At 47.2% G+C, this 24,988-nt stretch overlaps 1 protein-coding gene across 12 annotated transcripts in view; it reads left to right on the top strand.

Moving 5' to 3' along the window:
- Window positions 1–24,988, top strand: part of SUGP2 (SURP and G-patch domain containing 2) — a 33,438-nt gene that overhangs the window by 159 nt on the left and 8,291 nt on the right. For 3 of the 12 annotated variants that reach the window (XR_006716748.1, XM_045496743.1, XM_045496744.1), the window contains exons 1-7: window positions 51–211; window positions 1,563–1,694; window positions 5,092–6,696; window positions 10,666–10,786; window positions 16,324–16,811; window positions 17,855–17,966; window positions 24,380–24,912. Coding sequence is in view for 10 of the 12 variants with exons in the window: in XM_045496743.1 (XP_045352699.1) it covers window positions 172–211; window positions 1,563–1,694; window positions 5,092–6,696; window positions 10,666–10,786; window positions 16,324–16,811; window positions 17,855–17,966; window positions 24,380–24,912 (3,031 nt within the window). In the remaining 2 variants the exon portion in view is untranslated. The other 9 variants (XM_045496750.1, XM_045496745.1, XR_006716749.1 and 6 more) reach the window with 9 other exon arrangements.

The raw sequence follows: 24,988 nt of genomic DNA, 5'->3' as shown, positions 1-24,988 counted from the left end.
CCGCCGCCCCCAACAAATTAATCTTTTGCCTCGGGAGCGTCTGCCTTGTAGAAGCGAGCAGCGCGCCTGCGCAAGAGGACTTGGCGGCGGCCGCTTGCGCATGCGCACCAGAGCTCGGCGGTAGCTTGCGCGTGCGCGGCGCGGCGCTGCGGAGACCGTTGGCTCATTTGCATGTCCCCGCCTCGCGCGGCGGCGGCGGCAGCGGCGGCGGGTGAGGAGCCTGAGGCAGCGGCGGGGGCGGCTCCGCGCGCGGTGGGTCCGGGGTGAGGCCTGGGCCCGGGCGTCGTCGGTGGGCGGGCCCCGGGGTGGGAGGCTCGGGCTCGGCCCCGGGGAACGCGGGGCGTGATGCCGCGAGCACGGCCCTCGCGCTGCGCATCGGCGGCGTCCCGGCCGGGTCGGCCTGGGGGGCGGTCTTCGGCCTCCCAGGCCCGACGCCCCCTTTTCTTCGTCTTCGGAGGCTAGGCCGGTAGGAGGCGGGCCACGCCCGAAGGGTTCTTTCGTCCATTCATTCCACGCAGCCCGTACGGGGATTACAGCGGCCAGCCGCTGTATCGAGCCCTTTACCATTTTTTACCTGGTTCACTCCCCACAGCAGCCCCCACCACGAGCTGCCCATTCCATGGATGGGGAAATGGAGGCGTAAAAAGGTTAGGTCACTCGATTTGATCCGGAGCCCCCTGGCTAGGAGACCCTGCCCTTCGATGGCACCGAACAAGGGGCGCCCCAGGAAAAGGGCTTAAGGATGAGCAAAGGGGGTGATGGGTGTAAGAAATGACTATGAGGTAGGGCAGGTTTGAGTCTTGAGGTTGGATGTTTCAAGATGGAAGGGATATTTTGGTTAAGGAGGTAGCCGCTGGATTCCTCATTGTTGCTTCTCCCGTCTTTTTCCCCGTCAGCGTTCAGGGCTTTGTCCCCACTACCCGTGCCCTGTTTGCCAGGTTTCAGTCTGGGCTGTCTGACCTTGGGTGGGTCACTTAGCCCGAGTCTATCTTTGCTTCTGTATAGTGTCGTTTATAACAGCACCCGCTTTTCACTGGGTTGTTGGAAGAAGTAAACGAGATTGTGAGAGTCCCTTTCCGACCAGAGGACCTGGTACAGAGCAAGCTCTGTCACCAGTCAGGGACTCCTCCAGTCACTTGTTGGTTGAGAGGCTCCTCTCAGAGGGCAAGTCAGTCCTCAGATCCTCTTTGCGTGTCTGTGAAATAGGAAAATAGAAATGGGAAAGATCGCAGCTCTCCTAAAGATCCCACGTGCCAGGGGTATGGTCCCCACCGCCTACGCTCTTACGTGCAGTAACCCCAACAGGTAGGGATTCTGAGGAAATGGGCTCAGAGAAGCAAAATAAATTGTCTAAGATCACAATGCTTGGTTTGCTCCTCAGCCAACGCCCCTGTGAACTCTGTGAGGGCAGAAGCCCCCGTAGAATAATCTGGCCTCCCTCTGCAGCACCATGTTGAGTTATCGATTACTTGTCCTGTTACTTTGAGGGTTAGGTGAAATAGAGCGGGCCATGTGAGCATTAGTTGTCATTCTTAGTGTCTTTTTTTCCCCTCTCACTACAGGTCAGAGAAACATGGCAGCTAGGCGAATTGCACAGGAGACTTTTGATGCTGTTTTGCAAGAAAAAGCTAACCGATATCACATGGACCCCAGTGGTGAGGCCGTAGGTGAAGCTCTTCAGTTTAAAGCTCAAGGTGAATTAAAGTGCTTGGTTTCTTTGGTGGGAGGGTAGTTACGGGGCATGCTTTTAGGGTCAGGGCAGGAGGATATCGGTACCTTGGGCACACTCTGGAGTTCTTTGATCCTACCTTCCTTATTTGTCGAGGGGAGATAAACTTTTCTCTTGGTCCCCCTGTCAGCTCATCACGCGGAAGTGGGTATTGTCATTCTCTGAAGCTTCTCCGCCCCAGGCATCCTCCCCCACCTAAAGGAGGGTTCTTGAATCAGTCTCCCGGCTCCATCCCCACCATTGCTGCCCAGATCTGAGCTCTTACTAGTTCTCACCTGGATTATTGCAAGAATCTCCTCAACAGTCTCTCGGCTTCTGGCTTCATTCCCCTCAAGTCTGCCCTCCCCGCTGATCTATTAATGCCGGCCTTGCTGGGCCAAGGCCCTACTTGGACTCTTGGGGCCCCCCATTTTGGGGTCACATCCTCAGACAAGTACGGGAACAGCCAGGTAACAGTGATGTGTGCGAGACAAGGGCATGGGAGGCTGCCAAGTGTAGGCCCTGCCTGAAAACCTTCCCTTTGGAAAGTTTTGAAATGTCATGCCAGCAGAATAAAAAATGGTGTGCACGGAGTTTGTAGGATGACAGGGAGGTTCCTCACCGCGGCGCTCGAGGGTCGCAGCCCTCATCTCCTGCCTTGAGGCTCATGTTTCAGGGACACTGTGCTGCCTGTCCTTGCCTTTGAATCCCTCCCCAGCCCAGCCTGGTTAATTCCCTCAGGCGCTAAGACCCAGCTTGCTGGTGCCTTCCCCCTGGAAGCTCCTGCAGGTTTTGAGGTTGGTTTGGTTGTTCTTCCGAGTCCTAGGGCAGTGTGCTGAGCCCTTACTTTTCTGAGGTGGGCCAGCCTCCCCCAGGCCTCCTTCAGGTCTGTGCTACTCACCGCGCCCACTCCTGAGCCGGTCTCCACCAAGGAAACTTCCTCAGTGTTGGTTGAGTGAATTAAGTGCTTGGGGTAGGGATGACTTGTGTGCTTTGGATGTGGAGAAGCTGGAGGTTAGAAGCTGTCTTCAGCTTCTGAGTTTTTAAAAATTGCTTGAGTGGTACACAAATACATTCCCGTTACGAAGGATTGGAAGAATTATAAAGTAGTTAGGAATAAAAATTTAGAAGTTCTTAGCTGCTTCCTTAGCCCTCTGAAGTAACCGTATCTGTGTCACCACAGATTTGTGCATCTTTCGGTTCTTCTGGTGATATGTTCGTGTAATCCTGAATACTTACATCTTGACATGTGTACTCACGTGTGTATATGTATATACTTATACATATATGTACACACATACACGTATATGTGGAGATTTTATTTTTACCTAGAGACTCAAACATCAATACGTATCTTAGTTTTGTCAAGAAAAATGGGGGGCGGGATCTGTACTCAGAAACCAATAGGATGCTGGATGGTTCTGGAACCACCACTTTGTCACAGAGCTAGCCGTGTGGTCCATTGGTCAGCCTTTCACTGTATCTGCTCTAGTCTGCATTGGTTTACAAGGCATTGGAAAATCCTGTTGTGTAGACTCCAGCCTCTACTCTTCCTTTAATGCTGTGCCCTATTCATGCCATCAATAGCTGTCAATACCAGGACTATCCCGGTGGATTTTGCTGGAACATCCATATCCACTCTTGTCTTTTGTGGTCAGTTCCCTGAGCAGCAGCCAACGAAGTCATCCCTTTACTCCAAACCCCTTCATGGCTTTCCATCTTGTTCAGAGTAAACTGTAGAGTCCATCGAGGGCCTCACTTGATCTGGTACTCCTGTTCTGTTCACATTTTGTGTCATAGTGGTTCTGTAACTTTGCTGCTTGTTGGAATTATCTGGGGACCCTTTAAAAATCCTACTGCTCAGGCCACACCCTCTCCTAATCAATTAAATCAGGATGCCTGGGGGTCCCTAAGGGCTCCAGTGTACGACAGAATCTAGGAGCTGCCTTCTTACTGCTTTGCCCCTTGTTCCTCTGTTCCATTCTGGCTACACTCGTTCCCTGCTAGTCCTGCTGCAGGGCTTTGTGCTCATGCTCCCTTTGCGTGGAAGGCTTCCTCCATAACCGCGCGGTCTGGCCTCTCACACCAGGCCTCTGCTGCTCAGGTACATTGTTAGAGCTACCCACCTTGATCAGCCTGTCTGAAAATGGCTTCCCCTGTTTGTGTTCCTTCCTGCTGGATATTTCCTATTGGAACTTTCTTACACGTGATGGATTTTTGTTTATTGTTTGGCTCCCTCAACTGACAAATCCAGGAGGGTAGAGACTTTACTGTCTCCTTTCCTTGCTATAATTACGTTGCCTGGAGCAGTGCCCATACATATTAGTTGCTTAGTAAGTACTTGTTGAATGCATAAACTTGGATTTATATAAAGCTTTAGCTTCCTGTGGCCTCTTGGCCCGTTAGTACTTCCTGGTATCTTTCTCTCTCTTTTGACTTCTTGACTAGGTAATAGGTTCTGATTCACAAGCTAGAACGTTAGGAAGCTACTCTGCAAAGTCTCCCTGAGGTCTGCTATTCCCATATGCCCATAGTTCACTTCTTTTAATTATTTAAATTTTTTAAATGTTATTTTAGAGAGAAAATGAGCAGGGGAGAGAGAGAGGAGAGATTTCAGCAGCCTCCACACTCAGTGTGGAGCCCATCCTAGGATCATGACCTGAGCCAAAATCAAGAGTTAGTTACTTGAATAAGCAAATGCAAATCTAGGTTCCTATTTTTCTCATTTCTACACACACTGTTCAGTTTTCATTATGGCCTCTCTTGCTGTGGCTTGTTTAGCTTCTGTGTCCCCTCTTAGTTCCTTTGTTATTTCAGAAGATTGGTTGGCCCAGTGGACCTTTCCACGGGGAGCCTATCTGCCACCTTTGGGTCAAGTGCTCCGCTGTGGTCGGCTGTGGGGTGTGAAGTGTCAGCCGTGGCTTCTGCCTCAGTGGCACTGTGGTCCAACACTCCTTAGACGCAGGGAGGGCAAATAGCCTCCTGCAAACCTGTCTTCTGTGTGGTAGAAGTAGAAACATACAAGCACTCCAGTTTTAGTAAAGAGGCCCAGATTATTTGGGGACCAGACACCCTTCCATTAGTTTAAAAGAAGATCCCTACAGAACCCGGACAGGAAGGCCAAATAAGTGAGGGACACTTTTGCCCAGCCTCTGTGGACTGTCATCAGGGCATGTGTGTGCCCAGTGGTTGTAGGTCTTCTTCTGTTTTTATAAGTAGTAAACCCAGATTTCTAAATAAAACCACACTTATTTTAAATGTTGGAAATAAATACTGCGCTCTGGCAGATAAAGTCCCCTTGCTGGCTGATGGTCTGTGGACTGTCCGTTTGCAGCCTCTGGTCTAAATTACCTTTGTGTTCTTCTTTGGATCGTTTATTTCAGATCTTCTAAGGACAGTCCCACGAGCCAGAGCAGATATGTATGATGACATTCCTAGTGACAGCAGATACACTCTGGCTGGATCTGTAGCCCACCCTCGAGACACTGGGAGAGAAAGCCTGAGAGGTGATGTATTTCCAGGACCTTCTTTCAGATCAAGCAACCCTTCTGTAAGTGAAGACAGCTTCTTTCGCAAAGAATGTGGCCGGGATCTGGAATTTTCCCACTCTGATTCCCGAGACCAAGTTTTTGGCCACCGGAAATTGGGACATTTCCGTTCTCAGGACTGGAAATTTGCACTCCGTGGCTCTTGGGAACAAGACTTTGGCCACCCTGTTTCTCAAGAATCCCCCTGGTCGCAGGAGTATAGTTTTGGTCCTTCTGCACTACTGGGGGAATTCGGTTCCTCCCGGCTGATTGAGAAAGAGTGTTTGGAGAAAGAGAGTCGGGATTACGACGTGGACCGTCCAGGGGAGACAGACTCTGTGCTGAGGGGCAGTGGCCAAGTCCAGGGCAGAGGCCGGGGTCTAAACATCGTTGACCAGGAGGGGGCCCTTTTAGGAAAGGGGGAGACTCAGGGCCTCCTCCCATCTAAAGGGGGAGTTGGAAAGCTTGTCACACTAAGAAGTGTGAGTACGAAAAAAGTACCCACTGTAAATCGTATTACTCCCAAAACTCAGGGCACCAACCAAATCCAGAAAACCACCTCAAGTCCTGATGTGACCCTGGGGACGAACCCAGGGACAGAAGATATCCAATTTCCTACTCAGATCCCTTTGGGGCTCAGTCTGAAGGATATTCGGCTCCCCAGAAGAAAGATGAGCTTTGACCTCATAGATAAGTCTGATGTTTTTTCGAGATTTGGGATAGAAATAATCAAGTGGGCAGGATTCCACACCATAAAAGATGATGTTAAATTTTCCCAGCTTTTCCAGACTCTCTTTGAACTCGAAACCGAAACCTGTGCTAAAATGCTCGCTTCATTCAAATGCTCCTTAAAACCAGAGCACAGAGATTTTTGCTTTTTTACTATCAAATTTTTAAAGCACTCTGCTTTGAAAACACCCAGAGTTGATAACGAGTTTTTAAATATGCTTTTAGACAAAGGTGCTGTGAAGACCAAAAATTGCTTTTTTGAAATCATAAAGCCCTTTGACAAGTATATAATGAGGCTTCAAGACCGGCTTCTGAAGAGTGTCACACCCCTCCTCATGGCCTGCAATGCCTATGAGCTGAGTGTCAAAATGAAGACCCTCAGCAATCCCCTGGACTTGGCTGTTGCCCTGGAGACCACCAATTCTCTCTGCCGGAAATCTCTAGCCCTCTTGGGACAGACTTTCTCCTTGGCCTCTTCTTTCCGGCAAGAGAAAATCTTAGAAGCTGTCGGCCTCCAAGATCTAGCTCCCTCTCCTGCCGCGTTTCCAAATTTTGAGGACTCTACTCTGTTTGGAAGAGAGTACATCGATCACCTGAAGGCCTGGCTGGTCAGCAGTGGGTGTCCCCTCCAGGTCAAGAAAGCCGAACCCGAGCCAACCCAAGATGAGGAGAAAACGGTTCCTCCTACCAAACCCGAAGTCCAGGCCACGTCTCCAAGTGGACTGAGTGATGGTAAGGAAAGCAGCGAAAGTTCCTATTTCTTTTTTTTTTTTTTTTTTTTCAACGTTTATTTATTTTTGGGACAGAGAGAGACAGAGCATGAACGGGGGAGGGGCAGAGAGAGAGGGAGACACAGAATCGGAAACAGGCTCCAGGCTCTGAGCCATCAGCCCAGAGCCCGACGCGGGGCTCGAACTCACGGACCGCGAGATCGTGACCTGGCTGAAGTTGGACGCTTAACCGACTGCGCCACCCAGGCGCCCCGAAAGTTCCTATTTCTTGTGATTAGTTTGTTTGTCATGTTTTCTTGTAATGTCTCTTATTTTCTTTGAGATTTTTACACAGAATTTTTTAGCCAACTGGAAACATCAGAATTTTAGTAGAAAACTCCGATTGGCCAGTGTACATGTCTGCCATGCATTCTGTAAGCATATATTAGGAATCTTCTGTCTACCACAGAAGTCCTTAGATGTTTCTGGGTCACAGACTCCTGATCAAAAGCTGTGGCCCTGGTCAGGAAAAATGCACATGTATTTGTACACAGTTTTGCCTCTGCCTTCTGGCGGGGGGGGGGTGGGGGGGGTGGGGGGGGTGCCATTCTGCAACCAAGGTTAAGAAGCCCTTGTTGTTACAGGATCCCTCTCTTTCCCACCCTAAGGTATTACTAGAGGGGAAAGTGAACACTGGGCTCTGTCTCTGGGGAGTCCCCAGGCTCTTAAGGGACAGAAATGATAAAACCCAGCTTCTCCTGTGCCAGGATTAAGGAGGATGGAAGAGATCCCAGCCCAGGGGAGTTGGGGAGGCCATGTTTGAGCTGTGTCAAGGGACTGGCAGAGATTAGCCAGGTCTGCCCAGGTAGTAGAAGCACCTTTCTACCCTGAGTGACTCAGTTTTCTAGAATGGCTAAAGATCGACAGATCACTTAGGTACATCTGGTAACCTGCAGTTAACGAATCAGCTTTGAGGAGGTTCCAGAAAGGCCAACAAAGAGGTAATATAAACACTGGCTATTTGGTATCCCTTCTCTCTCCTGCTTAGTGCCCAGGATGAATGCTGTCATAGTCCAGACCTGACCCAGAAATCATGAGCATTATGTGGTGCTTTTGTGACCGGCGAGGAAGCACATTTCCCCCCTTTACGTCCGGAGGAGGAAGTCCTTTTCCCCCCAAGACAGTTTTCACCTTCCATTGCCCCAGCCATGTGGGAAAGCCTTATTTGTCCCTGAATCTCTTTACTCCCCTATACACTTATGGAACCCTGACTACATCAGGCACAGAGTAGGTCCCACCATGGATGGGCAGCCACACCTACCTCTTGGAGAGGGAGCCTTCCAGAAGTGGGCTCAGGGCCGAAGCAGGACCCCTCCTTCCCACACCCCCTAAAGTGGAGGAGTGGAAAGTCAGTGTAATGTCAGTACTGAAGAACTTTGTATGAAAAAGTCTCCCATAACTTAAAGTTGCCCACCACCCTTCCCTGGTTTTGCTGCTTCACAGGTTTGCCCACAGCTGCTGTCTTGCTGTACTGAAAACACTACAGTCTGTTCTTTTACAGGACTATCAAAGATCTTTTTCTGTGTTTCTACAGCAATTGCTGCATCATGATATTGACCTAACGTAAATTACCTCACCCTTCCCTTGATGTGAGACTCATGCTGCCTTTTACTAGAGGCCTCTGAGGCTAAGCAGAGGCGGGTTCCCTAGTAATTGACATCTGCAAGCCTGGGCTGTCTGGACAGCAGGTAGATGGCACCAGAGCCCATGTCTTGTGGGGCACTGCTCTGCTGCTGCTTCCATTACTGTTAGAAATGCTGAGATGACATCTTCGGTTGAATGCTTTGATGACTCTTCCTGTTATTTTTTTAAATTCTCTGTAGAATTTGGTCTCAAGAGGAGGATTATGGGGCCAAAGCTGGGGCCCTTGCTTGTGGTTACCTTCTCAAGAGGTGGTTGTAGTGATCCAAAAGTTGTATTGTTTTTGAAAGCTTCTGACTTTGAACTCTTACTCCTCTGTAAAGTCATGTAAAACTAAAAGTTCTATAAAATGAGAGCCAATAATCAAAGGGGAAATACTTGCAACAGCACGACAATTGAAGAATCAATTTATCCGGTATAAAAAGCTTACACTGATATTTAAAATAAGCTCGGGGCGCCTGGGTGGCGCAGTCGGTTAAGCGTCCGACTTCAGCCAGGTCACGATCTCGCGGTCCGTGAGTTCGAGCCCCGCGTCGGGCTCTGGGCTGATGGCTCAGAGCCTGGAGCCTGTTTCCGATTCTGTGTCTCCCTCTCTCTCTGCCCCTCCCCCGTTCATGCTCTGTCTCTCTCTGTCCCAAAGATAAATAAACGTTGAAAAAAAAAAAAAAAAAAAAAATAAGCTCAAAGCTGTATCTTGGACATAGGCAAGGAGAGGACAATGCAGTTAGTTACTCGACACAACAAACGGGCAAACTCTCCAGTTCAGGAGTGGTTTTTGCAGATTCTTTTTTTGGTTTTAAATATTTACCTTACGGGGCGCCTGGGTGGCGCAGTCGGTTAAGCGTCCGACTTCAGCCAGGTCACGATCTCGCAGTCCGTGAGTTCGAGCCCCACGTCAGGCTCTGGGCTGATGGCTCAGAGCCTGGAGCCTGTTTCCGATTCTGTGTCTCCCTCTCTCTCTGCCCCTCCCCCGTTCATGCTCTGTCTCTCTCTGTCCCAAAAATAAATAAACGTTGAAAAAAAAAAATTAAAAAAAAATATTTACCTTAGTGCGGAAGCAGGGGAGGGGCAGAGAGAAAGGGTGACAGGATTGAAGCAGGTTCTGGGCTGACAGCACAGTGTCCGATGTGGGGCTCAGACTTGCAAACCGCAAGATCATGACCTGAGCCAAAGTCGGATGCTTAACTGACTGAGCCACCCAGGTACCTCCTGGAGTGGTTTTTATCAAATGACCGAACAGACCATTCTGTGATATTAAAATTAGCAAATATCAGAAAACTAAATAAACAGTCTTATTAATTGAGGGCACAGATGCTCTTCTGCGTTGCTGATGGCATTGTAAATTAAAATTCATATTGAAGGAAGTTTATACTTTAGGAAATGCTTTTCTTTTCATATATTCAAATATTTTCTATGAACATCTACCTTAGGGCCACTCACTTTTTTGATTAGGGAATTTTGTTTTGCAAATTTATATGTATGTTTTCTGATTATAAAGCATGCATATTTAAATTTTTTTTTTTTTATGTTTATTCATTTTTGAGAGGCAGAGCATGAGCTGGGGAGGGGCAGAGAGAGAGAGGGAGACATGGAATCTGAAACAGGCTCCAGGCTCTGAGCTGTCAGCACAGAGCCCAATGAGGGGCTCAAACTCACGGATCAGGAGATCATGACCTGAGCTGAAGTTGGACTGACTGAGCCACCCAGGCACCCCTACATATTTATTTTTTATAGCTAAAGCACAAAGAAAATGAAGTCCCTGGTAAATCTACCGTTCATAGATAACATCTATTAACATTCTGGAATATTTCCTTCTAATCTTTTTTACTACATGTCTGTATTTATATATCTTTTCTTACCTCTTTTATATTGGGAATCATAACTTAAATATTTTTTTTGTGTGTTTTATACCTAGACATGTTTTATATCTTTTATATTTTTTCCTGAATGTGAACATTCTAGTTAAGCGATACATGAAAAACAGAATTGAGTTGCTGCAAATCATTTCCTTCTATAGAATATATGCATACATTGCTCTGTATAGTCCTCGTGAGCTTGTGACTTTCTTTCCTAGTGTTTATGCTGTTCTGTCTTTTGGAAAGATATTTTACATATTGGTTTTTAAAATACTGTGCTGCTTTCCTCTTTTCAATGCTGGTTTCTCGGGAATGAGGATTTTGGTCACTGGTGCCTGCTTAAGTTCCATCCTAAGTCTCTGGCTCTGTCCTGGTTGTCTCAGGCCCCACGCGGTCCAATGCATTTCTCAGAAAAGCCCTTTTGTGTGTTCCAGCGGTTCCTCAGCGAGCAGATCACAAGGTGGTGGACACTATCGACCAGCTGGTCACACGTATTGTCGGAGGCAGCCTGTCTCCCAAAGAGAGAACTCTTCTCAAGGAGGACCCTGCTTACTGGTAGGTCTTTAAATTTTGGCCCTCCACATCCCTCCCATAGAACACATGGCAAACTTGGTGTCGTGATGGTATCCAGTGCCGAGGGCGAGTGAGATATCTGTTTTGAGCATTGGTATTTGCCAGTGGGAAGAGCGTGAGGGAGGGTCAGGTTCACCTGCATTCAAGCCTTGGCCCTCCTGCAGGCATGCCATGTGGCCTTCTCTCATCCGGGCATGGAACCTCTCAACCCTCTGCTCTGACTTAAGGATGAGGTGAGAGGTACATGCACAGAGCACATGAAGATAAGGAATGTGTCACAGCAGTTGTTTGTGACTTGTTGCTACTGTTTGTTAAACTCTTTCCTTTTGCCTTATTCACTCTTCACATGAATAGAACAACTTTTTAAAATTAAAGTTTTGAGGCGCCTGGGTGGCGCAGTCGGTTGAGCATCCGACTTCAGCCAGGTCACGATCTCGCGGTCCGTGAGTTCGAGCCCCGCGTCAGGCTCTGGGCTGATGGCTCAGAGCCTGGAGCCTGTTTCCGATTCTGTGTCTCCCTCTCTCTCTGCCCCTCCCCCGTTCATGCTCTGTCTCTCTCTGTCCCAAAAATAAATAAACGTTGAAAAAAAAAATTTTTAAAAACTAAAATTAAAGTTTTGACCATAAATATAGTACTTTTTGGTGGAAATCAGGAACAACAGATAGTCGGGGGAAGCCACCTGTGTGCTCACCAACATCTACTGACATTTTTGCATGTTTGCCTCCAGTCTTCCTGCTCACTGTAGGCTGTTTGGGTTTTTGTTTAATGTAGCTGTGGTTTTACTATGATCTGTCCTGTTCTTATTTTTATTTGTATGTATGTATTTATATGTATTTTTCCTGCTCATTTTAGAGAACACAGGAAAATGCTCATATTCTTTATTCTTCATAAGCGTTTTCAGAGAGCTGCATTTACACTCCATAGAGAAGGTGGCCAGAGTTTAGCCATTCCTCTCTTATTGGATTTTCAGAATGATTTTGATTATATACTGTCTGAAACTGCTTCAGTGAATCACTTAACATCTCATATTTTCTTATGTGTTTAGAATTATCTCTAGATTAGATTGCTGCAAGTGAAAATATTTTAAAAGTGGCATATGCCCTTTGTAAAAATAGAGAAAAGTAAAAAGGTAAAGATACCATCACTCACCTCCACCGTTTCTCCCTCTTAGTATGTCCTGCGTTTCAAATGTAACATCACTGTCCCTGTTAATCGGTGGTTGCACTCCTTCCGTCGTATGCAGGTACCATAGCATACTTGACCATTGCCCATTGGTGGGTTCTTAGATACTTTCTAGTTTTTCCCCACTGTAAATACTATTATGATGAACAACATTTTGCTTGTTTTTCTGTCTACATTTCTGGCAGTTTATTAGGGGAATATCTGGGCATGAAATTGCTGGGCTAAAGACAAAGTTAACTTTAAATTTTTTTTTTTTTTTTTTAACGTTTATTTACTTTTGAGACAGAGAGAGACAGAGCATGAACGGGGGAGGGTCAGAGAGAGGGAGACACAGAATCTGAAACAGGCTCCAGGCTCTGAGCTGTCAGCACAGAGCCCGACGCGGGGCTCGAACTCACGGACCGCGAGATCATGACCTGAGCCGAAGTCGGCCGCTTAACCGACTGAGCCACCCAGGTGCCCCCAAAGTTAACTTTAGAGGCTTTGATCTCTGTCACTGTTTCTCAGCTGCAGCATGATTGACTTCTGACTCTGGATAAGCCTCTGTGGTGGGGACTGTCCTGTGCTTTGCAGATTATTCAGTGGCATCCTTGGCCTCCCCCAGATGCTGGATGCCAGTAGAATCCTCCCTCCTAAATGCTACCCACCTGGGGCAGGAGTTGTCCCTGGTGGAGACCATCGATCTTTATCATCAGGTTATTTTTTGTGGGTTATCTGTCCCAGTTGACACTCGCTATCCTCTGTAAGCATGCTGTGCCCTCAACTGTGTTTTGACTTTGAGATAATTTCATAGTGTGATGTTTTACCTCATATTCCTTTGTTAATTAACAAAGATTACACATTTCCTCATAGTACATCTAGTTGTAGTTTCTTTTTTTCAGTGTCTATTTAGGCCTTGTCTGATCAGCATTGTACCTATACTGGACTTAGTATTTTTTTTTTTTTTAATTTTTTTTTTTGGTAACATTTATTTATTTTTGAGAGACAGAGAAAGTGTGAGTGGGGGAGCGGCAGAAAGAGAGGGAGACACAGAATCCAAAGCAGGCTCTAGGCTCTGAGCTGTCACCGGGGAGCCCGATGCAGGGCTTGTACCCATGAACTGTGAGATCGTGACCTGAGCCAAAGTCAGACGCTCAACCAACTGAGCCACCCAAACGCCCTGCCTTTTTTTTTTTTTTTTTTTTTTTAAGGTTATTTATTTTGAGTGAGAGAGAGACCAACCATTAGGGAGGGGCGGGGGGGGGGGGTTGCAGAGGATCAGAAGTGTGCTCTATGCTGACAGCAGAGAGCCTGATGTAGGGCTCAAACTCATGAACCATGAGATCGTGACCTGAACCGAAGTCAGATGCCCAACCTACTGAGCCACCCAGGCGCCCAGGACTTAGTATTCTTGTTATTGTAATTACTAAAGATGCTTGAAAGGCATAAATTTCCATGTAACAGTACCAGAGGTTTGGTCTTAAGCAGCATGAAGGGGAACGGTTGGATCTTATTTGGTTTTATTTTTACAGAATTCTTGCACTCATTTGGATTATTTTCATGTTTAGAATGAGGTGAGCATATATAACTTAAAAGTTAAAAAAACAAACCAGCAACCTAACTGTTCTATCGTTATTTATTGAAAACTTCATTATCAAACACTTTTGCTTTCTCTGTACTTGGTACTCTTCTCAGTGCTTTATAGATTTAAGCACTAACTGGTTGAATCCTCGTAAACCTCATGAGGCGGGTCTGATGCCATCCTTATTCTACAGACCAGAAACTTGAGGCCTAGGGAGTCCTTTTACCTCAAGAGTACAAAGCTAGTAAGACAGAGTTGAGATTCTCATCCAGGCTCTTGTTCTCAATCAGTGTGCATGCTGAAGGAAGGAAGCTAGAGAGGCTCAGATTGGTAGGGGAAAGCAGAGGCCAAACCCTCTGGGTAAGGTATTATCCAGACTTGGAAGTCCCAGGCACAATTTCCAGGTGCTGCTTCGCTGCAGCAGTTGGGAATCTTGATGCCCGAACTACGCAGCTTAGAGTTGTGTGAATAAATAACATTTGGAAATACAAGAGGAATTGATCGCTCTGTATCGTGTCAGGAGACTTGAATATAATTCTCTGAAATGGGTAGATGTCATCTAAATAAGGGAATAGTTACAACACAGTGAGCGGGTATAAGGTAAAGATGATGTGCTAATGTTTGTTGAGCAGTAATGAATGCCAAGCAGTGTTTAAAGGGTTTTCCTTACAAGTAAAAGTGTATAACTCCAGCCTCACAACAACGTGATGATGTAGTTTATTATTACCATCTGTCCATCCCATCTTACAGATAGAGGAACTGAGGCACAGAAAAATTCAGTAAATCTCGTGGCTAATAAGTGGCTATGCTGGGATTTGAACCCAGCAGGCTGGCTTGGGAATGTTCTGTGTGTGTATTTATTTATTTATTTATTTAATGTTTATTTATTTTTGAGAGAAAGACAGAGACAGAGAACGAGCAGGGGAGGGGCAGAGAGAGAGGGGGAGACAGAATCCAAAGCAGGCTCCAGGCTCTGAGCTGTCAGCACAGAGCCCGATGTAGGGCTCGAACCTGTGAACCATGAGAGCATGACCTGATCCAAAGTCGGATGCCTAACCAACTGAGCCACCCAGGCACCCCTTGTTCTATGCTTTTAACATTATGGTCCACTAGAACTTGGGGAGGTTAATTTGTGACTGACATCCTCAGACTGAACTTGGCATCAGAGCTGTCCAGGGGAAAGGGACCTGCATCCTGGGGTTCTGGATGACCTGGGTGCTGACTCTGCTTTTTGCCCCAGGTGAAGGATACCCTTGCTGGGGCTGCATTTGATGAGAGAACCAGACCATCTGTGTTGGTCAGTGTTCTTTTATGTAGGAATCCTTGTTTCTTAGGGTGCCATCTGGCAGGATGCTGCTGTTGGCCCAGCAGAGTGTCTCAGGCAGCATGCAGCCTGTTTCCTCACACCCAGCCAGACTTTAACTGTGCAGATAGCAGCAGCAGGAGTGTTCCATGGAGCTACCCGCCAGGGACACTCCATGTCCCGTGGTGCTGCTGGCACCCTGCTTCATGCAGGCAGCTGGCATCCATTCGATTTCTGTCCTTGGTGATCAGGAACCTCACCTAGTAAGTGGCCTCTTAATGTCTAACAGTCTGAAGGCCACCTGAAATATTGCCATACCCACCAAATAATATTCATTCTTCTTTAACACAGACTGAAATTGAACATTCACAAAAACCTGTTATATATAAGGTCACAGAGAAAATCTCAACACATCCCAGGAAAGGAAAATCATGTGGGTCACATTACCCAACGCATAAAAGTCAAAACTAGCAACAACCAAAATAAAACCTGCTTCTAAATAACTTTTGGAGTGAAGGGGAATCAGAACTGATATTGGAAACTCTTTAGAGGGAAGAAGCCATGGGAGGTCTATACACCGAATGCAGCTGCAACCACATGTAGAGAAAAGTGCAAACTGGGACGCATCTGTCAGAAATAAGAGTAAACGTAAGCATTCACCACATGAAGCTAGAAGGAAATGGCAAAAAAAAAAACAAAAAACGAAAAACAAAAAACCCGACCCTAGAAGGGAAGGGTTAACAGAGATGAAAGAAGGGGCCAGTGAAATGGGAAACAAAGTGAAGAATGTGTAAGTTTCCGTCCATGCCTCTTTTCTATCCATTCCCCAGAGCTAATTAAGTTTGCTTTAAATTCTTTGAACCTGTGTGAGAAAAGTAAATACACGTGGATGTATGTACACAAAGCAAGTTCATGGGGTCCTTATCAATGTTGGTGTTCCTCTGTAGCTTGCTGTCTTCTTTGGCCCTATGGTGGATGTCTTTCTATGTCAGTACTCGTGACTCAGCCTCCTCCTCTTTCCTGTACTGCTCTTGTTACAGCTCTGGCACATGATTTCACAGCCATGGCACTCTGGCCTCAGTGATGCTGTTGAAGGGTTACTGAGTAACCAGCCGCCCTGGGCCCTTTGAAGGGTGTCACCTCCCAAAAATGGGTTCTACAATTGACAGAATGGCAGTGTCTCTGTGGCTCCAGAGTGACTGGTTTGTGTTACAAGGCCACCAGGGGTTGTGAGTTCCTTCATGGCAGGTGATGGTGGGACCCAAAGAGGAATCGAGTGCTGGATCAGAGCTCCCTGTTGCCCTACAGTTACTCTGGGCAGGATGGGAGACCTGGGCCGTCCATGGAGCAGAGCTTCTCACGCAGCAGGGAGGCTGCCACTTAGAAAGGATGTGCAGAAATGTGGTTGTAGCAATGATTTGGTATCGGGTGGTGTTATAACCAATATCCTTCGGTGCCTGTTTTGTTATACAGGTTTTTGTCTGATGATAGTAGTCTGGAGTATAAATATTACAAACTGAAGCTGGCAGAAATGCAGAGGATGAGCCATACCTTACCAGGAGCAGATCAAAAGCCCACAGCAGCAGAGTGTGCGGTCCGGGCCATGCTGTATGCTCGGGCAATCCGGAGCCTCAAGAAGAAGCTCCTCCCCAGCCGGCGGCGGGGGCTGCTCCGCACTCAAGGGCTCCGGGGCTGGAAGGTGAGGAGAGCAACCACTGGGACCCAGACCCTCCTGTCCTCGGGTGCCAGACTGAAACACCATGCCCGGCAGGCTCCAGGTTCATTGCAGGGAAAGCTGTCCCAGCCAGATGGAAATGCTGCTGCCAAGGACTGCCCACCAGACCCAGCCGGACCCTCTCCTGGGGACCCCAGCCCAGAAGCCTCGGGCCCATCCCCCAAGCTAACAGGAGTGAAAGTCTCTGAAGCCCCTCAAACTTCCTCTCCCTGCCCATCTGCTGACGGTGAGTACTCATTCCTGTCCCCCTCTTCTGGGCCTCAGCCCTGATTCACCAATCTTCAGGGTTGGGGGGGGGGGGTACGACCTGGATGGTCTGAACAGCAGGCAGAAGCAGTAGGAACCTGGCCAGGACAGGTGCACATGGAGGCACTTTCTTTTTTCTAGTTTCCTAGAGGGGCTCGCCCTCGAGTCCCGTAGCAGTATTCCTCCTGTCCTGAGGGTGGACCTGACTCAGCGAGCTACCTGGTGACTGTGCCTCCCTGCAAGGTCCTATTGCTGGCTACCAGGTTGTGCCGTGTGCCCATGCTTGGGGCTTTAAGCTCCTTGATCCATTTCTCACTTCATTCTTGCCCTTCTTTACATTCCATTGGGCTGCCCTTGTCTCTCATTCTGCTGCCTCTTCTTCCCCTAGGATCTCTGCTATCCTCAGGGTTAGCTGACCTGCACTTTCTGGTTTCTCCTGGCTATTATCTTTTCTCTCTGCAGTAGGCCTGCCCCTCCCTGACCAGTATTTGTCACTTAGCACTAGGTGGGAATGAGAGGGGAAAAAAAATGTCCACAAGTGCTACATTCTCTAGCTACTGCCATATAACGAAACATTCCAAACTGTGGCTTCAAACCGGCGGTATCCAGTGTTGCTCTGAGTCTGCTGAACTCAGTTGGGCCTATATTTGTGTCTATGGGCAGCAACTGGTTGGGGCCATCGGCTGGGGTAGCAGGGTTATGGGGGCCACATGCCCATCACCCCCTAGCAGTTAGCCTGGGTTTGTTCACCTGACAGTTGGGGTTGGGCCTCCAGGAGAGGCAGTAGGGGGGCTCGAGACCTCCGAAGCCCAGGTTCCACCCTTATGTCACATTCTGTTGGTCAGCAGGAGTCCCAGGGCCAGTCCCAATTTGCGGAGAGAGCTGCAGAGTCCTATGGCAAAGGGCAAGGATGCAGTGAGGGGACACAAGGGCTGTCTCTGTAATTAGTCTCCATAGTCCCCCAAAGTTGAAATTGGAAGCAGCAGCCTAGAACTGACACACGACAGTTGCTTTGTTTTATAGTTGACATCAAGACAATGGAGACTGCAGAGAAACTGGCCAGATTTGTTGCTCAGGTGGGACCAGAGATCGAACAATTCAGCATAGAAAACAGCACCGACAACCCTGACTTATGGTATGTAGCCATCATGCCCTTTTGACTGAGTGTGTTTATCCCACAAGTGTCCTGAGAACCCACTGGGTGGCCTGGCAGACACACTTCTGCCCCAAGAGGCACCCCAGGATAAGTTCTGGCTTCACTTTTGGTGAGCTCAGGGCTGTAAGAGGGAAGCATCTGCTTAGTGGTATTGGGCGGTGCTGCCCTCTTCTGGGACATCAGGAAAAACCTCCCCTGGAGGGAAGTTTAAGCTGTATTTGAAGGTCAGTTGGGCTTTGACCAGGGGAGGGGGAGAGAGCACCCACACAGAGAGGCTAATAGATTCCCCAGAACCTTTGCAGAGGTGGAGTAGTGTGGAGTAGTGGGAGGAAGAGGGCAGGGCACTGTCCCTGGTCACATCAGTGCTGTGGGCGGATGGTGAGAATTTGCTGCTCCTACAGTGATGGATGGGTCCTATTCCAGTTGTGGGTAGCAAGCACTTCCGTGTAGTGGTGGCCTGGCATCTTTTTGCCAGGAAGGGGTGCCATTACCCTCGCCATTCCTCAGATGGGGTGGCCCACTCAATACCACACAGCCTGCAGGTGACAGAACCAGAAACCTGCTCTTTCTTGAGGGGTGCAGGTTCCCCTCCAGAGGGAGGCTACCTGGGAGCCATGTGTTCCTGGTACTGAGCCGTAACCCTGCTGGGCTCCACTCATCGCAGGCACCGTTGCCATGCTGTGTGAATTGTATCCAATAGTTTGCCTGGGAACTCTGGACCCTTGCCCTACTCCTCCCATGCTGGAGAGTCATGCTTTAGTCTAATTTAGACTACAGTTGAGGGGCACCTGGGTGGCTGTCAGTTAAGCCTCTGACTTCAGCTCAGGTCATGATCTCACAGTTTGTGAGTTCGAGCCCTGCATCTGGACTTTGCACTGTCAGTGCAGAGCCTGCTTGGGATTCTCGCTCTCCCTTCTCTCTCTGCCCCTTCCCCTGATCAAGTTTTCTCTCTCTCAAAATACATAAATAAATAAAACTTAAAAAAATAAAAGACTGTCGTTGAAAACTTCACATTTCCTAGAACATTTCTGGGACCCAGTTGTGACTGAGCATGCTTGATGGGAACCTTGAGTAAGTTCTGCACTGGCATGCCTCCTGTTTTCCTGTGAGACCCACACCAGCCCCTTGGAGCACTGACGGTTTCATGGGTGCTCAGCCTGGTCCTGTCTTTTATAGTCCTGGTGACCTTGGGGCCTGCTGGGCCTTACACTTCTCGTATTTGGGCTGCCTGCTACACACACGACCTCACTCAGGCAGTTCCGGCTGAAGGGGACAGCCCAGGAGCATTTCATTGGCTGTTTTCCCCAGCGAGAACTCCATCATCCTGGGCACCTGGCACTGCCATGGTTTTGGTTCATTGTCACCCTCTGTGACAGACTTTTCTCAGCAGTGTTCCCTAGAAGGCTCTGTCCCCACCTTGCCCATACAGAGAGCCCCTCATTGTACAGTAACATTAGGTGGAATGATTTACTCTGTCCCCCAGTGCTGACTGAGTAGTTTGAGAATGATGGCACCCAATAGCACGCCTATTTAGGAAAGACCTTCCGAGGTGACTTTTTGTTTCTTTTTCTTTAGAAAAATGATACTTCTGATGTGCTCAGTAGTGGTTTGAGTTCATTCATTTTGTGGGTGTGGTCATGTCAACAATTTGACATATAGTCAGGTTTATTTATTTCTACAGAGGTTCAGTTTTGAGACTATTTTTCCTATCCTTTTTAATTTAATGTAAAAAATAAGTATGGTATTTGCATGGTTCTAAAGTAAAAATTAACAAAAGATAAGCTCAGAGAAGCCTCATCCCCTCAACCTATCAGTAGGAAACTGTTTGCATTCATTTCTAGTGTGTGTGCCTTTCCCCCTTTGTTCTTACACCACAAATGACCTTCTGTATGTAGTAGATACTTTTGCACCTTGTTTTTTTCCTTTCACAACCTATCCAGAAGTCCCCTTCTGCCTGTCCCACCTGTACCCTCCTTCTCTTGTCCACTGTGTCATTCTCCACATGCAGCCACACCAGGGTCACTCCGTAGCTGCAGGCATTCACACTGCTCTTATGGCCCCTTTAATGGCCTCATGCACAATGGCTTTGTGTTTGTGGAGAAAATCTTCCGTTATCTCTCAGAAGGGGGATTATTGGGTCCAAGATCATTGCAAACGTAATTCAGTAAATAATGGGGCTTCTCCTCCCCAAGGGCCACTCCCCACGCAGTGTCAGGAGTACCAGTCCCCACCTCTCACCTTTTGACATACCTTAGAGCCAATAGGATTCATGGGAAATTTCTAATTTCCGCAGTGAAATTTTAGTTTTCATTTTTCTTATGAGTGAAATTGAACGTTTTTTCTTTTTTTTTGGTAATTTTTAAAAAATTTATTTGTTTTTTATTTTTAAAAAAAAAATTTTTTTTCAACGTTTATTTATTTTTGGGACAGAGAGAGACAGAGCATGAACGGGGGAGGGGCAGAGAGAGAGGGAGACACAGAATCGGAAACAGGCTCCAGGCTCTGAGCCATCAGCCCAGAGCCTGACGCGGGGCTCGAACTCCCGGACCGCGAGATCGTGACTTGGCTGAAGTCGGACGCTTAACCGACTGCGCCACCCAGGCGCCCCTATTTGTTTTTTAATTTACATCCAATTTACTTAGCATATAGTGCAACAATGATTTCAGGAGCATATTTCAGTGATTCATTCCCTATGTATAACACCCCGTACTCCTCCAAATAAGTGTCTTTCTTAATGCTTCTTACCCGTTTAGCCCATCCCCACTCCCACAACCCTTTCAGCAACCCTCTGTTCTCTACATTTAAGAGTCTCTTATGTTTTGTCCCCCTCCCTGTTTTTATATTATTTTTGCTTTTCTTCCCTTATGTTCACCTGCTTTGTATCTTAAATTCCTCATATGAGTGAAGTCATATGATATTTGTCTTTCTCTGACTAATTTTGCTTAGCAAATACCCTCTAGTTCTATCCACATAGGTGCAAGTGGCAAGATTTCACTCTTTTTGATTGCCAAGTAATACTCCATTGTATGTATATACCACATCTTCTTTGTCCGTTCATCTGACGACAGACATTTGGGCTCTTTCCATACTGTGGCTATTGTCGATAGCACTGCTATAAACGTTGGGGTGCATGTGCCCCTTCAAAACAGCACACCTGTATCCCTTGGATAAATACCTAGTCGTGCAGTTGCTGGGTCATAGGGTAGTTCTATTCTTAATTTTTTGAGGAATCTCCATACTGTTTTCCGGAGTGGCTGCACCAGTTTGCATTCCCACCAGCAGTGCAAAAGAGATCTTCTTTCTCTGCATCCTTGCCAACAGCCTGAGTTGTTAATTTTAGCCATGGTGTGAGGTGGTATCTCATGGTGGTTTTGATTTGTATTTCTCTGATGAGTGATACTGAGCATCTTTTCATGTATCTGTTAGCCATCTGGGTGTCATCTTTGGACAAGTGTCTCTTCATGTCTTTTGCCCATTTCTTCACTGGATTATTTGTTTTTTGGGTGTTGAGTTTGATAAGTTCTTTATAGATTTTGGATACTCACCCTTTTTCTGGTATGTCATTTGCAAATATCTTCTCCCATTCCATTGGTTGCCTTTTAGTTTTGCTGATTGTTTCCTTTGCTGTGCAGAAGCTTTTTATATTGATGAGGTCCCAAAAGTTATTTTTGCTTTTGTTTCCCTTGCCTCCAGAGACGTGTTGAGTAAGAAGTTGCTGCGGCCAAGGTCAAAGTGGTTTTTGCCTGCTTTCTCCTCTAGGATTTTGATGGCTTCCTGTCTTATGTTTAGGTTTTTCATCCATTTTGAGTTTATTTTTGTGTATGGTGTAAGAAAGTGGTCCAGGTTCATTTTTCTGCATGTCGCTGTCCAGTTTTCCCAGCACCACTTGCTGAAGAGACTGTCTTTATTACCATTGGATATCCTTTCCTGCTTTGTCAAAGATTAGTTGACCATACATTTGTGGGTCCATTTCTGGGTTCTCTATTCTGTTCCATTGATCTGAATATCTGTTTTTGTGCCATGAACATCTTTTCATAAACTTCAGTGTCTTTTGTGTATCCTTCTGTAAACTATTCATTTGTCCCTTTAAAAAAAAAAAAAAAAAAGATTGTCTTTTAAAAAACAGCTTTGTTGTAAATAGTTTGCCTTTTTTAGAATTTTGTGTCAATGCACCTTGTTCTTGCTTTTTGTCTGGCTCCTTAGCACGATTACTTGGATTCAGCGGTGTTTGTTGCATGTATCCCCAGTTCACGCCTCTTTGTTGCTGAGTGTATACCATTGTGTGGCTGGACCAGTTATCTACCCATTCACCTGTTGATGGCATTGAGACGTTTCCAGTCGGGGATGATTACAAATAAAGCCGCTGTGAGAATTTGCATATAGGCCTTTATTTTTCTTCAGTAAATACCAAGGAGAGCAAAGGCTGGCTCCATGGTAGGTCCATGGTTAACTTTTGAAGAAACTGCCAAGCTGCCTTTCTAAGTGGTTGCAACCATTTTGCATTTTCAGCAGCCTGGATGAGAGTTCTAGTTCCTCCCCGTCCTCATCAGCACTTGTTAGCGTCAGTGTCCATGTTAGTGTCCCAGTGCGGGGAGGCGGTGTCACTCTCTGGTTCTCGTTTCTCCAAGGACTAGTGATGCTGAGTGTTTCAAGTGTGCCTGTGTGCTTTCTATATGTAAGTGTCCCGTTTGGGTCTGTGGTCCAGCTTTGATTGGACCACATTTATTTACTTATTAATCAAGTTGGAGGCTTCGTTGTATGTTCTTTGTGTGAGTCCTTTATCAGGTGTATGATTTGCAGATATTTCCTCCAGGTCTGTGACTTGTTTTTTCATCCTAGCAGTCTTTTGTGGGGCACAGGTTCTTAGAGATTGTGTTTTTTGAGGCACCTGATTGCCTCAGTAGGAAGGGCGTGCAATTCTTGATCTCAGGGTTCTGTGTTCAAGGCCCACATCGGGTGTAGAGATTACTTAAAAATAAAATCTTTTCTAAAATATTTATGTAAGTAATCTCTACACCCGACGTGGGGCTCAAACTCACAACCCTGAGATCACGAGTCCCATGCCCTGTTGGCTATTGAGTTGGCCAGGTGCCTCTTCTTTCTCAGTTTTTAGGAGCTCTTACCTATGAAATAGTTGCACGTTTCCTTCTTAGTTTGATGCTTATCTTTCCTTTTGCTTATGCTTTGTTCTGCAGTGCGGAAGTGTTTCATGTAATCAAATTTCTCAATTTTTTCTTTTATTGCACCTGGATACTGAGTCATAGAAATTCTCTCCCCATACACGGGTTATAAAGACATTTATATCTTTTTCTCTAGCACTTGTATGGCTTCAGTTTTACATTTAGATCCCCTATCTGTGTGGGGTTATTCCAGAGCAGAGGGTGCTACATGGATCCAATTAAATATTTTTCTGGAAAGCTCCCCAGTTGTCCTGACACCATTTGTTGAAAAGATCATCTTTTTTGCCCTGGTTTGAGAGACCACCTTCATCAGATGCCTTGTTTCTGGCCTTTCTCTTGGTGTTTCTGTCCATGTGTCCAAGGACTAGTACCACACTGTTTTAACTATAGAGGCTTCATACACCTTATAATACCTGGTAGGGCTGGAACCCTTCATTGATTTGTTCAGAGTTCTCCCAGATACCTTTACATAGTTATTTTTAACTATGAAGTCTAGAATCATGTTCAAACCCAGAAAAAAATGACACTTTTATCAGAATAGGATTATGCATTAATATATTAGGGAAGAATCAACATAGTCACGAGGTTGAGTTGTCCCAGCCAAGAACAAGGGCTTCTTTCCTTGAGTCCAAGTATATTTTGTATCTTCGGGCATGTTTTCAGTTTTCTCACACTAGCCACAGCCCCAGGTCACGGTGGCCGCAGGACTCTGAGGTGCAGAGAGGCGTTATCGCCACCACATTCACTTAGCTTCACTGTAAAACAAGGGGTAGAAGTGACACCCCTTCCTCCATCTCCTACGTGGCAGTGTGAGAGGAACCAGGCAGTCACGGTGAACACACAGAGGCCCAGGGTGGATGGTGACAGACTAGAAAGGGATGAGGCGAGGGCCAGGTTGGATCTCTGGGTCCAGCATTGGCGCTTTTTCCAGCACATGCCCTGGTCATTCCCTCAAACCTTTTCCTCCACCCTCTTCCCCTGAAAAGCAATCAGGCCTCCTACATTCTAGCTCCTTTGTTAAATTACTGATATTCCTCAGACTTCTCTGTCTCATTGTGAAGCTGCACCATCAACTGCAGCTGGTAGAAAGAGGTCAGGTTATTTGCTCCTTGGTCCCACTCCCAGCTTTGTCGGATCTATTCCGACAATGTCAGCAAATATGAACGTTCAGAGGACCCTCTGGTTAACCAGTTGATTTCATCCTTATCCCAGGTTTCTCCATGACCAAAATAGTTCAGCCTTCAAATTCTATCGAAAGAAAGTATTTGAACTATGCCCATCGATTTGTTTTACGTCATCTCCACTGAACCTCCACGCCGGTGAGAGTGCTGATTCTCAGGAGAGCCCCCATGACCCCATGGAAGGGGAAGGAGAGTTTGAAGATGATCCCCCTCAGCACGAGGCTGAGCTGGAGAGCCCGGAGGTGATGCCTGAGGAGGAGGATGAGGAAGAGGAGGAGGAGGAAGACGAGGAGGAGGAGGAGGAGGAGGGGGGCGAAGAGGCCTCCGCTCCTAGAGGGACCTCCAGGCCAGCAGGAGTGGCTGCCAAGTCTGAGTGCTTTGAGGGCAGCCCCCCCACAGATGGCCTCCCGAGCGAGGCGGCCGAAGATGGCCCAGCTGGTGCGCCTGCCCTGTCACAGGCCTCCTCGGGCGCCTGCTTCCCCCGAAAGAGGGTCAGCAGCAAGTCGTTGAAGGTTGGCATGATTCCAGCTCCCAAGAGGCTGTGTCTCATCCAGGAGCCCAAAGGTGAGTACCTGGCTGTCACCATGGCCCCCCTCGCGTGGAGCTTCCATTTAGCACCTGAAGAGGAACCGTGGTGCTC

The sequence above is a fragment of the Leopardus geoffroyi genome, chromosome A2 (genome assembly GCF_018350155.1).
Source record: "Leopardus geoffroyi isolate Oge1 chromosome A2, O.geoffroyi_Oge1_pat1.0, whole genome shotgun sequence".
Taxonomy (NCBI): domain Eukaryota; kingdom Metazoa; phylum Chordata; class Mammalia; order Carnivora; family Felidae; genus Leopardus; species Leopardus geoffroyi.
The sequence above is the reverse complement of the archived record's forward strand: the minus strand, read 5'-3'. Positions and strand labels throughout refer to the sequence as shown.